At 38.4% G+C, this 16,520-nt stretch overlaps 2 protein-coding genes across 3 annotated transcripts in view; both read left to right on the top strand.

The window, feature by feature from the left end:
- Positions 1-11,705, top strand: part of LOC134862409 (tumor necrosis factor receptor superfamily member 11B-like) — a 62,308-nt gene extending 50,603 nt beyond the window's left edge. For both annotated transcript variants that reach the window (XM_063880339.1, XM_063880338.1), the window contains exons 2-6: positions 2,706-2,933; positions 3,552-3,696; positions 8,024-8,233; positions 10,041-10,265; positions 10,350-11,705. In XM_063880339.1, coding sequence (XP_063736409.1) covers positions 2,706-2,933; positions 3,552-3,696; positions 8,024-8,233; positions 10,041-10,265; positions 10,350-10,744 — 1,203 coding nt within the window. In that variant the 3' untranslated portion in view covers positions 10,745-11,705. The remainder of the gene's footprint in view (positions 1-2,705; positions 2,934-3,551; positions 3,697-8,023; positions 8,234-10,040; positions 10,266-10,349) is intronic.
- A 1,449-nt stretch (positions 11,706-13,154) lies between these two features.
- Positions 13,155-15,982, top strand: LOC134861371 (tumor necrosis factor receptor superfamily member 6B-like). The gene is made up of 5 exons (XM_063878549.1): positions 13,155-13,218; positions 14,114-14,507; positions 14,659-14,838; positions 14,989-15,070; positions 15,173-15,982. Exons 1-5 carry the CDS (start codon positions 13,216-13,218, stop codon positions 15,414-15,416), a joined length of 903 nt encoding a protein of 300 aa, XP_063734619.1. The 5' UTR covers positions 13,155-13,215; the 3' UTR covers positions 15,417-15,982.
- The last annotated feature ends 538 nt before the right edge of the window (positions 15,983-16,520 follow it).

Genomic DNA, 16,520 nt, shown 5'->3' with positions numbered 1-16,520 from the left:
AGGTAGTTTATGGATGTGGTTTGAATTGATTTGAGTATAAATCGCTTTGCTTTCATGCCAGCTTTTAAATTGAATAAGATAAAGGAACAAATAGAAGACAGCGAATGTATTATGCTGGACATTAAATTGTTGAACTGAATTGTGCTTTCATTTCTTTCAAAGGGCTTTTTATACCTAAATTCAAAGATGGGATTTCATAAAGTTACATCTCTGAGCATGCATGTGCTGTTTCACATTACTTTTATTTACTCTTGCTCTCAATTGCTTTGTTCTGCACTGTATATTATGGCTGGAGTCACTCCAAACTACTGTGCTGTATGAAGGATATGAAAAACAATATGAACCTGACCACTTCCACATGTGCTCAGGCTCATTGGCTCTCATGATTTCAGTCCTGCCAGTAAACTCATCCCCGAGCCTGAGATTAAAGTCACTGGGACAAGTGTAACCGTACCCAGATTTGTAAAAGACCCAAGTGACACTCTGTCGGTCCCTGACTCCACCCTCCTGATGTTTCTAAATTGATTGGATGTGGTCTCACGTCTTAATAGTGTGTATATACACTTCTTAATTTGAAGAGCAAGACTATGATTATGGGTTTCATTCCCGTTGAGGCCACCCATGCTACAAACAAACAGATCCAGCTTTGGTACTGCTAAGCAAGTCGCTATGGATGAAAGCCATCCACCAAATGTTCTGCTTAGAGGTTGATAAGTTTTGCCGGGAAAACCTCTGCGCTCGCCAGGCTGTATGAAGCCTAGGTTTCTATTATGGTGTGTAAAACCCCTTCATCTATTTTTACTATTATTTTCAATGACCTCCATTGCTATAGCAAGCAGACATAGAAAGACCTGCATTTTCTTCTTTTCTGTGTAGTGCCTCATTTGAGGATCCGAACTCCTTAAAAATAAATAGGCCCAAAACAGACATATATGAAAACAACAAATACACATAAATGCAAATTGAGCATGTATGTTCAGTAAAAGAATGAGTAGATTTCAAAGCAAAATACTAAATAACTGAACATAATAGTTAGACATATGCACACATATTGCCTGAAAATAGCATTCCTGCTTTCTGTTTCATGTTTAGTTTCACACACGCATACTCATAGTATATTGTGTTTTGTGGTTGCAAATTTTAAGGTGAATGCGATCAGTACAAAAACAGACACGCAGGAAAGGAGATCAATGGTGTGTACCGGGTAAACTGTAGCAGAGCGGGTGAGTGATTCTTATTCTGGTGGTGGATGGGGAAAGCCCAGTAACCTCCAACAGTTCTCTTTGTGAACAGCAGCCAGGAGAGGAGACCGCAGAGCACACAGACCAACACTAAGGAAGATGAAAATTTGATTTGAACATTGACAAACATGCTCACAAAGACAGCAACACACATTCCTGCATATGTACCCACATGCATGAATGTTTTGTAGTTGTTTGTAGTATGAATTCATTCATTTTTGGAAGATGCACAAACAAACATGGTGGAAAGTGGAAAACCGCATACAAAAATATATGCATAAACACACACACACACACACACACACACACACACACACACACACACACACACACACACACACACACACACACACACACACACACACACACACACACACACAGCATGGACATCCCATTGTTAGTTTGTCCAAGATGTAAGGATGTATCCAGGCCAACGGGAAAGTCCACATAACCAATGGCTGAGGGACTTGAGGGTAGAATGACCCAGATGTGTGACATCTGGTCTGCATGAGGCCTCCACCAGCTGCATGGCTGCATGTCAAGCACGCTTACCAACTGATATCTGCGATTTTAGTTTTAGGCCAAAGCTTTCCAGATCATGCTCAAGCAATGTTACATGTGCTTGTTTTTGTCTCATACGCTACATACAGTACATTAAGTCTGTTTCAGAGGCCTCACTAACATCCAAACACTTAACAGGGCTTCCATATCAATGAGGGGGGGGGGGGGGGGGGGGTTACATGGGTGTGCCTTGCTTTGCCCTTCCTCCAGGGCAGTATTAAACTGCAGTTATTCACCGTTTATTTTCTTCACATGTTTTCTCCCTGAGCTGCTGCTGACAGGATAGGAGACGGCTGCTTAGGTCAGAGAACACAAAGCTGCACATCGTCTAACCCTCTGTCATACATCTAATCTTAATTGAACACTAGCATGACTAAAACATCTGAATTTATCTAAAAGCTTTGGTAAACTGTTAAGATTTAAGAAGCGATAAAATTAATTAAATATTAATAAATATAATGTGATGTTTATTCAAACAAATTGCAAGAATGTAGTTGTGCTTGCCGAATTTAGCATCCTAGTTTAAGGCAACACAGGTATAATATTTCTTCCAAGAAACATGAAAATATTAAAAATGTACAGTTGTTGTTAAAACGTTGACCCTGTGCAGTGATACATATCCACAAAACGGACACAGATTTCTCTCTTCACACTCTCTGAACGGCTCTCTATAAAGCAGAGGAAATCGCTTTAGGACTGTGTGTCCACCAGGAGCTTTAACTTTACAGCTCTGACCTTTCCTTCAACTCTTTGTTACTGGAAGTTTTGGGTTGGTGATTGCTGCAAAATGTAATAATATTAAAAGAAAAAATTCCAAAGAGGAGCTGTGCACGAGATGGGTTTCTTTGGAGAAGCTGTCACTGCTGTTGACTCAGTATTTAACACACTCCTTTCTTTTTGCAGCTTTTTACAGCTTCTTTCTCCTGGGCCTTCCAGCAGCAGGAGATACTGCCAAAGTACCAGTACCGTGACCCTGTGACAACTGACATCCTGCTGTGCGACCAGTGCCCTCCTGGCACCGCTGTAAAGCAACACTGCAGCGCTGCCACACCCACAGAGTGCCAGGTCTGTCCTGAGAGGCATTTTGCTGAGAACTGGCACTGGGGGGACACCTGCCAATACTGCACCTCGGTACGTATGAGGCCAAAAGGTTAACAAAAGGTTCATTTTGAATCTATGTGCATTAAGGAGTGTGATTATAAACTGTTTCTATGGGAAACACCAGTTTTGGTAGTATCTCTTTTGTATGTCAACTCACACTTAAGTAAATCATACAAATCTTCATTCACATCACCGTCAGGAATTCCACTAAAGTTCAGTCTGCTTTTACAGTTTTTATCTACTCCTCTGTGGTTGTCCAATGCGTTTTCATTAGATGCATAACTTTATGGTTTGTTTACATTTTGGCAAAGCATCTGTTATTTTTTGAAACCGGTGTTTCCACTTTAGTTGTTGTTTCTAAAAATGAAAGTTTGAATGTGCTCATTGTGGTCTTGGGATCTTCCCCCGTAGTTTAGATGTTTTCCTTTGTGCCACTCTGGATGAATGATGTAATATGTATTGTTAACATATGCCTTTTTATATTCCTGTTCTAGTATACCTTTTCTATAATTTCTGAAGGCACTTTAATTTACTCACATATTCTCTCTGATCATACATGTGCATGTCAAGCAGCCTTTCCTGTATGTCATTGGGTGCTTGCAGCAGCACCGCTTCAATGGGTGTGTGACTGTGGTGTGTTATGTTCAGGTGTGCAAGGAGAGACAGCTTGTGAAGCAGCAGTGCAACAGCACCCATGATCAGCTGTGTGACTGTGCTCCAGGATTCCACCTTGTGGTTGAGTTCTGCATTACACACAGTTCCTGTCCACCCGGATACGGAGTGACAGCTTTGGGTAAGTTTAAGATTGTTTTTAAAGAAGATATTAAAGCTGTGGCGGGGTGGGGTTTCTGCCTATTAGTGCATATACATTTGATTGAAATTGCAGATCAAGTTATTAGTAGGCATCAATTCTAAAACCAAAGAAAATTTAAATTCTGTCAGCACACATCATAGGAGGATGCGCTGGCAGAGTCCTATTGCCTCAATGTTATCACGCTACTCACTGGGTCCTAGTGTATCTGAGATATATATATATATATATATATATATATATATATATATGTATATATATATATATATATGTATGTAGTTTTTCTGTTTTTATTGTTATCTTATGCAGTACTCTTCCTGAGTCTCACTAAAATCACTACCATTCCATATATATATAGATATGCTTTCCTGGCATGTCAGTAATGAAACAAGCTAACAAAGCAGACTCACACATTAGTAACAGATCAGTACATTCACATTCAAATGTGGTCTCCCTTGTATCACTGGAAGCTGTTCTCTTTCTATCTCTTTGATTCTACAATCTGATCTGTTCCAGATGCAGACTTCTCTTTTCGCAGAAACGACTTTTACTTCTGAACTGACTCTGACACTTTCCTAGAACCACTCTTTATTTGTCTTTCACACAGAGACACATAGTTTGGTTTAAATATGTCTGTTATAGTTAAACATACCATAAAGAGGATACAGTTTTGGTTACAATCGAGAGGAATGTGTGTGTGAGATTGTATAAAACATTTATGCATGTTTTTCTTGCACTTCCACACCTTGCCAACTCTCAGTTTGGGCAGTGTTGGCTGAAACATCAGGATGTTTTTACAATTATATTATTGCGTCACTGATACATCCTGTTCTAATTCTGTCCTATAATATTTCATTTTAGCCAACAATTTAACAATCTTTATTATAACCCTTTAGCAAATAAATGTCTCAAAGGCTGGGCTACGTCTCTTCGTGTTAATTGAGGACAGTTGATAGCTTTAGCCTGTCAATTGAATTAAAATCAAATATTATAAATGAAGAAATTATGACAATCAGAGTGATTGAAAAAAATACTTTTAGAGAAGTTAAAAAATGGTGTGGATGAATATTCTTGAAAAACACTGTGGTATGGAATCGAAGAAGGTCACCCTGATGTTGGATCACATATTTCAATGAACTTTCTTACTTTCAAATACAGCACATACTTATTTCCAGCTTAATTTAATTCCATTTGGGGTCGAATTTCTGTCACTGTAAACACCATGTGATGTACAATGACATTACTCAGAGACTGCTGACATCTTTTAAGAGTTCAACATTTAACCTTTTTCCTCTGTGTGCAATGTATTTCAAAAGAATGATTTTATTATATGACTTACGTCCTCATAACGCTGTGTGTTACTTCTGATCGAACTAAATTTACTAACTATTTTTAGGAGGGCATTTTAAAGAGGCAGGCGCTAAAATGAAGTGTTTCAGACAAAGGGTGAATGTATACTAGGACAGACATTGTGAGAAAAAAATGATGTGCTTTTTGAAAATTGAAACATAACAACATGTTTTAGTAGTAACCCAAAATACAATATGAAGCTTAAAAAAAGCACGATATGTTCCCTTTATGTCCAGCTTAGTTGCCATGAATTTTTTAGTTCCTATGCAAGGTAATTCATCACTTGTTCCTCTTCATACATGACTGAGCACTGTAACAGCTTAATTAAAGAGGAACCTTTAAATAGAGGGATCAGTTTATTATTTCTTGTTTAAATGGCACAACCTTTCATTCCTAAGGTTGCGCTTCCTTTTTTCATTCACTGCAGATTGTTTGGCGCAGACTCAGATAAATTGCAGAGGATAAAGAAACTCTCTCTTACAGATTGCCAGAATGGAAACAAGTATATTGCAGGGATATTGATTTTGTTTTTAGCTCAGACTGCTATTGTTTGAATCCCAAGAAAAGGGAAATCACTTCAGTACTGAAAGCGTTGCAGCTGTAATGTATATACAATGATTTTCTTCCGAAGAAATTTAAGAAATTTGACTAAACAGAATCTCCAGAGACAAAGACTTGTCTCTTGGTCATTTGTTGCATGCATAGTTGGGAATCAATGGTTCTCTGCAACTTCAACATACGATAAACTTTGCCTTTAGCACAGACTCCAAGCCTTTTTCCTCACAATACAGCACCAGCTGCAGTCTTGGCTAATCTTTAAGCCAGATGCATCCAAGGATATAATTATCATGGCGGATATCTGACCTGATATTCCTCAAAGATTCTCTCCTTGGTGCGTCAGTAGTGCTTGTGGGAAACTTAAAGAGAGTTTGATGCTAAATTTCAACATTCCCGTGAACAGAATCTGATATTTCTAGTGAAACCGCAGGACAAACTGGCACTGCGCTTCTCATGACTTCATCTCGGACCTGAGAGTGGATTTTAGCGGATTCATAGGCGAAACAACATTTTCCATGGTTTCTGGTCATTATGCAACCCCTGTAAGCACTGGCACCACACTAAAGATGAAACAACATTTCCCATGCATTCCTCAGAAATGTATATACAATCGGACCCTAAACTCTAATGACACTCACAGACATGAGAAAGCATTTCAGGGGATTCCCCATGAAGCTGAAGGACTTATTATGTAATGTATTAGGTTGTGGGTTAGACCTTTAAACCATAGGATGTTAGGAACCCCTTGATTCGGTCTCCCAGTGACATGACTTTTATGATTGCGTTGCTCTCCCCTTGATTTCCTGACTTGTCTGTTTCTTGTTGTGATTTCTCTCTCTTTCCTTCTCTCTCTCTGAAAGCGAGATTTAATGTAACAGCTGGTTTTTCTGTGTTTTACGAAACTATCTTGGTGTCATCTCAGAAAGACACAGTAGGACACGATATACAAAACCAATGTAATGTACCTTTTATAAAAGGTCTGCAACCAGCAATTATTTCATGATTAATTCATCTGGCAATTCATTTCTTGATCAATACATTGTATCCATAATCTAAACATCTAAAGATGTTCTTTTTATGTATTTAACCTATTGTTTCAATAGACGGATAAGAGACTATTAAAATTAATCTAAATGTAAGATAAGAACTAGGGCCATAGAGTCAATTATCTTGAATTTCTCAAGAGGTTCTTTTTACGTCTACTGTATTATAATTTTTTTATATTTGCGTTTGTTCCCGAGACAATTCATCCTTCATTACATAAACAGCAGCATTGTCACCTCTGCTTCAGATAAAATATAAAGATATATTTTACGTGGGTTGAGTGCTAACGTGCTGATTCTGCATCGACAAACGAAATTCTGAGAAAAAAAAAGATTAATGTCAGCACTTGAAACCTCATAACAGTTATGCTGGCTTATTCTTTTGCACTGTACATCAGAAGTACAGGAAACATTTACTGTAAGCATATCAGTTAGTGATTTCATGTTTTAGTGCAAGTTTGTGAAACTGCAACGATAGAGGGGAAACTTACCAAAGGTCAAGTGCTGCTCATCCTCCTCCCACACACTATCTATTTACGCTTCAGTGATTGAAAAAAATAAGGATGTGATGAATACCTAGTTCCACAACATGGTCATGTCCTCATGTGTGCTGCATGTCACAAACGACAAGGTTTCACTGTTTACTGTTATGTCACTATGCGTGGTTACAACTAGTTGAAATTAGGTAAAATGCCATTAAATGGGTAAAATATAAAACATTTGATCCTTTGGAGAAAACGTATTTAATCTTCTTACATCACAAGGGCAACATTTTCAGTGAGGAAATTATCTCACAAACAAGAAAATTGAAAATAAACAGAGTTATTAAATTCTTCTATAAATTCAGATATTGAAGTCAATTAAATATGTTTTTAAATGAGTAAATTATTAGGTTTTTTAATGAGAAGTTGACCTTCTTAATAGCCTTTTTGGCAGAAGTTTGTAGATTTACATTTTTGCCGGTAAGTTATTCTGAAAATCAGCTGACAAATCATACTCTGCGGTTGCGTATTTCCTATTTGAAAACGAGATATAGACACTATGGGGGTGCTGTCATGAGTAAGCCCAGTGTGAGTCATTTTCAGAGACACACAGTCATCTGTCACCCTGATTTGTTCTCGTATGTCGTTGTGGCCATAGTTCTTGGAATCACATCACCTCCATGTCAGCTAGTATGTGCAGCAGATCAGGTTCACACACTGAAAAGTGCGAGATGTGCTGAATAAGATGTTTGGTTATAAAGATAAGAAAAATCTGAAGGGCCTGTGAAAATATGGTTTGAAAATATGATACACATTTTTCACAGTTGTGTTTTAAATCATAAAATTAAGACATGGTCCTGTGTTTATCTCCTCCAGGTACACCGGTGAGTGACACCACGTGTGAAAGTTGTCCCCCGGGTCATTTCTCAAGTAGGGACTCCTCCACCGAGCCATGTCAGCCCCACAAAAACTGTTCCGATTTTGGCTTGAAAACACTGAGATGGGGCACGTCTACTTCAGACAGCCTCTGTCCAGACAAACCGCCATCTCTGGAGTGCTCTCAGCAACACCCTTTGTGCCACAATGGTAAGAAATTTCTGCAGCAGGTTTCAATCGCTAATAAGAATCATATGGGAGGTTTAAGGACTAATGTGGGGTGGAATCAGAGTAGAGACTGCTTGTACAATATTTACACCGTGCACAGACACACACACACACACACACACACACACACACACACACACACACACACACACACACACACACACACACACACACACACACACACACACACACACATGCAAAGATGTTCCAGAGCAAACCTCAATTGTCAACAACCTAAAATCAGCCAGAGCTGAATTATTTCAGACATGTGGTCATTTTAATTCCTGAAGGCAGGGGATTTCCTTGGTCAGATCCGTTGTCAAGATTCCATTCTTTAACAAATTCTTGCGTGCCTGAAAACCAACACAAGAGCAAAGCAAGCAAGGGGTTGAATGGGATGTTTATGCCCCTACTGTCATAATCACCCACGATGGATCAATTACTTTAACTGTCACATCCTCAACCTACAATAACAGAGGAAGCTGAGTCAAGCACAGAGACACAAATGAGCTGGTAAGTCTTTGTTACTCAGGCTGTAACTATGACAGCTGCTGACAATTAATTTAAGAGGAGAAGCCTCAAATATGACATTAAATCCCCTAAGCCGAGAAACCTCAGTCACTGGCACACACACAGACACACACACACACTCACTCACTCACTCACTCACTCACTCACTCACTCACTCACACACAGACACACACACACACACACACACACACACACACACACACACACACACACACACACACACACACACACACACACACACACACCCTGATACATGCACGCCATTCTTGGTAGGAAACCCAAAAAAGCTGTTGTCCCTTAGGCAGGGTGATGTTCTCCTAAAAAATTCATTCACAAATTGTCTTCATACGGATTACACAACCACTGATTGTCTGCAGCAGATCGTGGAAGAGTTAAGCAGGGCTTTTTACAAAAAAATAAGGAAATTGAAAGCAGTTGGGATTACCAAAGTAGCCACGTGATTTGGAGAAACCACCAGGACATCAATGTCAATTATAGAGCAAGCCACACTCAAATTATCCAGACATCAGAGAAACAATCTTAATATCCTCTTCACATTAAACTCAAACATACTACAACGGCATCCGTTTTCTTAAATGTTTCTTTTAATTTAACACACACAAACACACATAATTGTATGAAGTTTCACTTCATTTTCCTCTTTGACTGTTCTGCGTATTGCGGAAATCCTTATCCTTTACAACAAAAAAAGCCTTACGAGGAATTCCCAGGGGCCCATGGCTTGCAGAAATGTGGGGAACATAATGACAAATAATGTAGGTGCTTGTGTAGTGTAGTGTGACTGAACTGCACATTTTCAGACCGCTCACCTCACTCCCTCAGTTCAATAGGCAAACATTGTTGCTATGTTGAATCAGAAACTGAAGTTAATAGTGGTTATGTGATGCCAATAGAAAGAGACCAAATCTTTGTTTCTGCTGTGGTTGAATTACGACCCCGCACGCATGCACGCACCCATGCACACACACACACACACACACACACACACACACACACACACACACACACACACACACACACACACACACACACACATACGTACAAACAAATCCAGACGTGTAGTAGGCAAATGGGACTCAGCATCAACCAAACCACGTAATCTAAATCTATTCTAATCACAACCTGTGCCCCAAAATTGAAACATCTGTTAATAAAACAAATATGTCCACTGCTAAAAAAATCATTATTGTGATACTCTTCGAAAACATGTTTTAAGGCAACGTCTTTCTCTTACCAGATGTGACCCTTTGTGAGGAGGCAGTGTTCCAGTCTCTTTCTTCCCTGCGTCTGTCCTCGATGCCAGTGGAGCGGCTGTTAGAGAGTCTCCCCGGACGGAGGGTGGACCGTAGGAGCCTGGAGAAGTTGAAGAAGGCCTGCTCCCCCCAGCAGCAGGTCCTCCAGCTGCTGCGCCTCTGGAGGGAGCAGAACAAAGACCATGACAAGATGTACGGCATCATTCAAGGTACAAAAAGTGCATTTTTTGTTTCAGCCAGTCCGTATTTAAGTCCTGGATTAATGTTGTAATATTTTTGACATCTAATTTCAGGTGTCAACCTCTGTGAGAAGAAAGTCTCCCGCTGCAACAGCCTAAAAAACCTAACCCTAGATGACCTCCTGAAGGTCACCAACAGCCTACCAGGGGTAAAAGTTCAGGAGGAGGATGTCCTGGCCGTGGTCTCCACTTGTCTGCCCCGGCAGTACCTCCTGCAGCTGCTTCACCTCTGGAAGATGGCAAACTATGACCTGGATCTTGCCAAAGGTCTGTCTCACAGTCTGAGAGTGCTGCGCAGTGACGGGGCCCCACGCTATCTGCTGAAAGGCCTAAAGAAGTTTAGCCGCATCATAGGAACCACCTCTGCGCACAAGATGTATGAGAAGATGTTTGTAAGTATGCTTCACGATGAGTCCTGTTTTAAGGCTCATAAACCATTAAATGAATAGGAATCTGGGAGAAACACACAGGAATATATGCCATTTATAGCATACACAGACACTCAAGCATTGTCAGATACAGAATAAATACACAAAAGGACAAACACTAAGTGAGCAGGGGAATACATGTATGTGAAAGAGCAACAGACATGGGTAACATGATACAATCAGTGCTTTAAGATATCAATAAATGATATCCGGCTATTCATATAGTGCCAAACTGTAACACAAGGGCAAGACGGGAGGTACATTCTTCTTTGCCTGTATGATAGACAAACCCTCTGCCCAATAAGGTTGTTTTCATCGTATGAGGTACCAATGGATTCCTATAGATTCACCCTCGTCTAGAGTATCTGTCCACAGTGATGAATTTAATAAGCCTAAAAGGGAAAAAAAGAAAGACATTTGTGTACTTCAGGCAGGCTGAAACAAATAAAAAAGGTTTCCTGGAAACTTTTGACCGGAGTCTGTGAAAAATGAAAACTATTTAAGATGTAAATAGCACACTATTTTATGGGAGATAGAATGGCAGATGTTGTGTTTTTATTATTGTTGCTTTCTCGCAGATTGAGAGGAAGGATTTGGTTTCATAATGAAATACATGCATTTTTTACAGTCCTTTGTTTGTTGGTTTGTTCTGGACTGCTGGCGAGTAGAGCTCATCTGATTTTTTTTTCAACTGTCAGCTATATGAATGTACAAAGGAGTGCAATTGTTTTATATTTAAAATAATAATAATGATTTTACTTTCTGAATATGTAAAGGCTTGTTTTATTACTTATCAGAAATACTGGATTACCGAATGCTGCAAGTTCATGAAGTGATATTTTTTTATATATTGTTTTTATCACTTTTATATTATTAAATGTATGACCTTTATTGTATATATGCCTGATTGGTCCATGTTAAGCTTGTGTAACTTGTGAACACTAATGTCAAATGATTTGAATAAAATCACTTTGTAAAAATACTGAATCAGTCCTGGGAGTGATCTTGATAACTGGTTATTATCATTATCCCAAAGGATGATTGTTTTCTGCCAGGTCAGATGCAGGACCTTAATTATGTAAACACACACACACACACACACACACACACACACACACACACACACACACACACACACACACACACACACACACACACACACATAATTGGATAAAGAAAGATAAAGGTTTAAAGCCAATATAATATCAGTATATGAATTGAAGTACTGAAAAACATTGTAAGCCTGACTTACTAGTAAACCTCAGATCTCGGATCATCAGCATTGCATCTATGAGGAATATCTTGACACATGACAACCACCTAATAAACAAAACACTGATGACATTAAGATTTCAGACTTTTTGCACAACATCTTTGTTTCCTAGTGTTGCATGCAAGATCTTTTTTCTTTCTCAATTTGGATAATAACTCCTGCCTGCTGTGTAATATTAGTTATGAATATGTCATGGTTGTAGTGTGTCTCGTGATCTGTAGAAAAAGAGTGAGAACTGAATCAAGTGACTCAACATTGTTTTGCTCTATTGTTCTACAATTACTTAGTGAATCATTTTACAAAGAATAAAGGATAAAGGTTATTGCCACATCGACCTATCAATGTGGCAATAACACATTTAACAACTTCCTAGAAATCATGAAAATAAAATTTTCGGTTGAACTCAAATATTACCTGATGACTTTACAAGGAAATTTCTGAATGACGTCTTTTCAGGTTGCACTCCCCTCAGGTTTTTTTTATGTGTTTTTTTTTTTAAATGTTACTGACTCCTTCAAAACCTCACCGTTTTGAGCTACGTATATTAAGTTAAGATATAATTGTTTTAACATATGAACCATATAATATGGGAAGAAAATATATCACTTATTTCATATGTTAAAACTGAATATAATATCTATATAAATTAAATCGTATATATGACATTGCTCAATTACTGCAGAAGAAAAAGTTACATTTTAAAAATACACCATTCCATTTATAAAAGACTGTGGAAATTACTCTAGATTTACATGTAGTATATCCTAACAGGTTTTTTTAAATTATTTGTATTGCTGGTATCCCACAATTTAACTAATTAATTTTTGATTGTAATTGTTTTCCAGTAATTATATTGACTCACTATAGACACTCAGACCTTCGAGACATGATGATGATTATGATTTCCAGTAATTTCTAATTCCTGGTTATGTAAAGTGACCATATCAGTCCACAATAAAACCAGGAACAGCCTGTAATGGATTCCCAAAAAATTGTATATGTTGGCCAATGACCAAAAACACCGAATTGAATACTTCCTAAAGCCGCTGTCATTTCGATAATTCAACTGACATGTGGAAGTGTTTTGACCTTTCCATTAGAGATTGTACATTTCATTGTCTGCTAAACCACACGCCCACAAAGATACAGTTCCTGTGGGAGCATAGTATAAAAGACACTGGTCCTGTTCTACAGAAGTAGCGGCATCAACATCATCAACATGGTGAGTATTCTGTATTCTATTCGTGTACTTGATCAAATCTAGCAAAGACAGAGAGAAAGGATAATAAGTGCTACTTTAGTGTATTGGTGATGAAAGTTATATAGAAAAAAGTTTAATTATTAGATGTAGTGGCGTTAAGATTATGAACACTATTTTTTAAGTTTTTGTAGAAATTCTCAGGTGAACAAACCAAATACTGTATAATCACATAGTCATTGAAAAACCTATTAGAGGGAACAAAGAAATGTTTATGGCTTTTTATTTGGAAATTTCTCTTCTGAAATTTGGAAAATGGAGAAAACATTATCACTGATCAGGAGCTTTTAGCACAAGTCATAATGTATATTTAACATTTAGTGACCCAACAAGTCAGTACTCTTAAGGGTTATGAACAGGATTCCTTAAAGAACAATAGGAACATTTAATACAATTTAATCACAGACAAAGTTTGACAAATGCTGCTGTCAAATGTTGTCTGCTGCAGCACAGTAATCAAATACCATTATAAAGATATGTGTACATTCCAATAAAATATAAATTACAGACTCTAATTATTTTCCAATTGAAGAATTAGAAGTAAAATAAGTTAATAAAACTAAAACATATAAAATGCAACTATGTGTCACACTATCACTGATGAGGGTTATGAGGCTGTAAGGAATAGGTACAACACAATAAACTGTTAAATACCGTTATTTGAATGTCTCCGGTTAATTATGTACAGTGTTCTAGAAAAATTTAAACATGAAGGGCACTAGATTTCATGAAAAAGAGGCTAATTGAAATATACCGTAGTAAAGACACTCGTTGTTGCATTAACAATCAAAAACAGTAGTTGTATCACAAACAATCCTGCAATTACAGTAACTATCCATAATCACGTTTCTCTTCTCAGCTCCTCTTACCAGTGCTCTTCCTGCTCTCTGGTGTGCTCCCCGGTGTCTCGGTGGTTGATTCCGTTCCCCCCACTTTTGATCACCGAGACCCGTCCACCAGGGAAACCCTCATCTGTGACAAGTGCCCACCCGGCACGCACATGGCCGCGTACTGCACCCCCACCAAAGCCACCGTCTGCGCGCCGTGCAGAAGCCGCCACTTTACCGCGTTTTGGAATTATCTGCCCAAATGTCTTTACTGCAACAATTACTGCGTGGAGAACCAGGAGGTGGAGACGGAGTGCACAGCGACCACAAACAGGGTCTGTCGGTGCAAAGAGGGCTTCTACATGACCAATGACTTCTGTTGGAGGCACTCAGAATGCGGGCCGGGACACGGTATTAAAACTAAAGGTTTGTAACAGAGAAACGACCATATCTTATTTAACTTTGTGACGAGTGCTTTCATTAATTTATTATGTTGTAAAATAACATGCCCCCAAAATTCATTAAATCGTAGATCTCAACAATGTTTTGACCCCAAATGTATTATTGTTGTCTGTAGGTACGTCACAAATGAACACAGTTTGTGAAAGGTGTTCGGATGGCTACTTCTCCAATTCATCTTCTGCGCTGGAGTCATGCGTAAAACACCAAGAATGCGCAAGCGGACAGATTGCACTCCTTCCCGGCTCAATTACCCACGACACAATTTGTGGGTCCTGCGAAGATCTTTCAAATGAAGGTATGTAATCAGTAGGCTACAGCAGTCAAATATAACATAAATAATAATAATTTAAATAATTAGAATGTTTAAAGTTTGAACATTGTTTGTCTTTCATGTATACGGAAATTATAAAGAAATTGGATTTAAAACTCAAACATTCTTTCTTAGGTGAGACACTCAGGACATTCGTCTCAGGATTATTCAGCAGGCAGAGGATGCGCGTGACAAAAATGAAGTTTTTTGTTGCCAGGTGAGCCCAGTCAGCCCACAAACTGGTTCCTCTGTAAAATTTCCTTGTTTTACTTCCTTCCACTATTCCCTATAATTCGAAACCATCATCTCGCTCCAACAGCTACATCCATAAATCAGAAGAGGGGATGCATCCCAGCGGCACGACTCCTCCCAGTCAGAGAGGACCTCTCATGGATCAAATCCTAACGTGGCTGGCAGAAGTTGCAGAGGAGAAGCTGAGAAAATTGCCACAGATGCTGAAGGCTTCAAAGCTCTGCTCCATGAAAGAAAAACTAGAGATGATAATAGATAGGATTAAACAGCAGTACCCGAACTGTATTTTACCATTTACAGATGAGCTGTAGACTAACGGTCCATGGTACATACAGCATAGCACAAATACCTCTTTATTTTATTTAGGATATTGCCTATTTGAAAACATTTTTTAAAAAAACGAAAATATGTAATTAGCATGTTCATTAAGAATGAATGCACTGGACTAGTGATGGTCAAGTTATTATGTTTGTAACTCCTGTGGTGATACATTTACCACACATGGACAGCATTATTAGCATGTCAATTTACAGTTTATTTTTAATAACAAACTAAACTGTCATGAAAATGTAAAAAAGATTAATCTGTTTTCTTTTGTTTTGTTTTAAACGTAGGTCATAATGTTAACTTCAGATTAATAAAGGAAAAGTGACCACCAAAATTGAGAGAAATGTATGTAAAATATGGAAATATATCGTAAAATTGTTGCATCAAGTGTTACATAATATGTAGTACATAGAAACTTATTTTTGATACGAAATTGAACTTTATCTTAAATTAAGGTTATCGTAGAGATTTATGAAGTTGTGTTTAATTATGTGATATCAAACTGTTACGTGCAACAGCTAAATAAAGTTTATGGTATGTTGTCGCCTAATCTGAGCCTGGTTGTAATTTAACTGAATGACCACTAGGTGTCGGCCTCTTATCTCTTTAACTCTGGTCATTGTCGTTAAACGTCGCTAAAACGTTTGCATAACAATGAAATGTCTGAAACAATATGAGAGATGGTGAAGCGCGATATATTTCCATTGTTTATATATATATGCATGGTACCTTTCCGTGTTTCAGGATCATACAGGGTTTGTCTGGCCTCAAAATAGACACTGCAATGCCCAAACAAGTACAGTATTCTGAAACTGATTTTTAAATAATAATCAGTGCAGTTATACTTGTAGTCTGATTTCAAAGTGACCGTAGGTTAGCTTTAAACCTGTATTAATATCCCATACTATGACTATATAATCCACTGGGGGTAGTATTATGTACAGCCTCCTCCTGTGCTGCAGCATGGGATTACGTCCCCACGAGACCACGTCAAAGACCGCTAGAGGTCCCTGGTTCCCAGTTTACCATTGTAGCCGTCTCATTAATATCTGGCTGACACCACCACCACCGCCCCCTTGTGCCACGCC

Source organism: Eleginops maclovinus, chromosome 3, assembly GCF_036324505.1.
Source record: "Eleginops maclovinus isolate JMC-PN-2008 ecotype Puerto Natales chromosome 3, JC_Emac_rtc_rv5, whole genome shotgun sequence".
Lineage (NCBI taxonomy): Eukaryota > Metazoa > Chordata > Actinopteri > Perciformes > Eleginopidae > Eleginops > Eleginops maclovinus.
The sequence above is the reverse complement of the archived record's forward strand: the minus strand, read 5'-3'. Positions and strand labels throughout refer to the sequence as shown.

Excerpts from the sequence above, each read along its gene's own strand:
- LOC134861371 (XM_063878549.1), top strand. Across the intron at positions 14,508-14,658 it reads ACACGGTATTAAAACTAAAG|GTACGTCACAAATGAACACA; the intron begins GTTTGTAACAGA and ends TGTTGTCTGTAG. Across the intron at positions 14,839-14,988 it reads CGAAGATCTTTCAAATGAAG|GTGAGACACTCAGGACATTC; the intron begins GTATGTAATCAG and ends ATTCTTTCTTAG.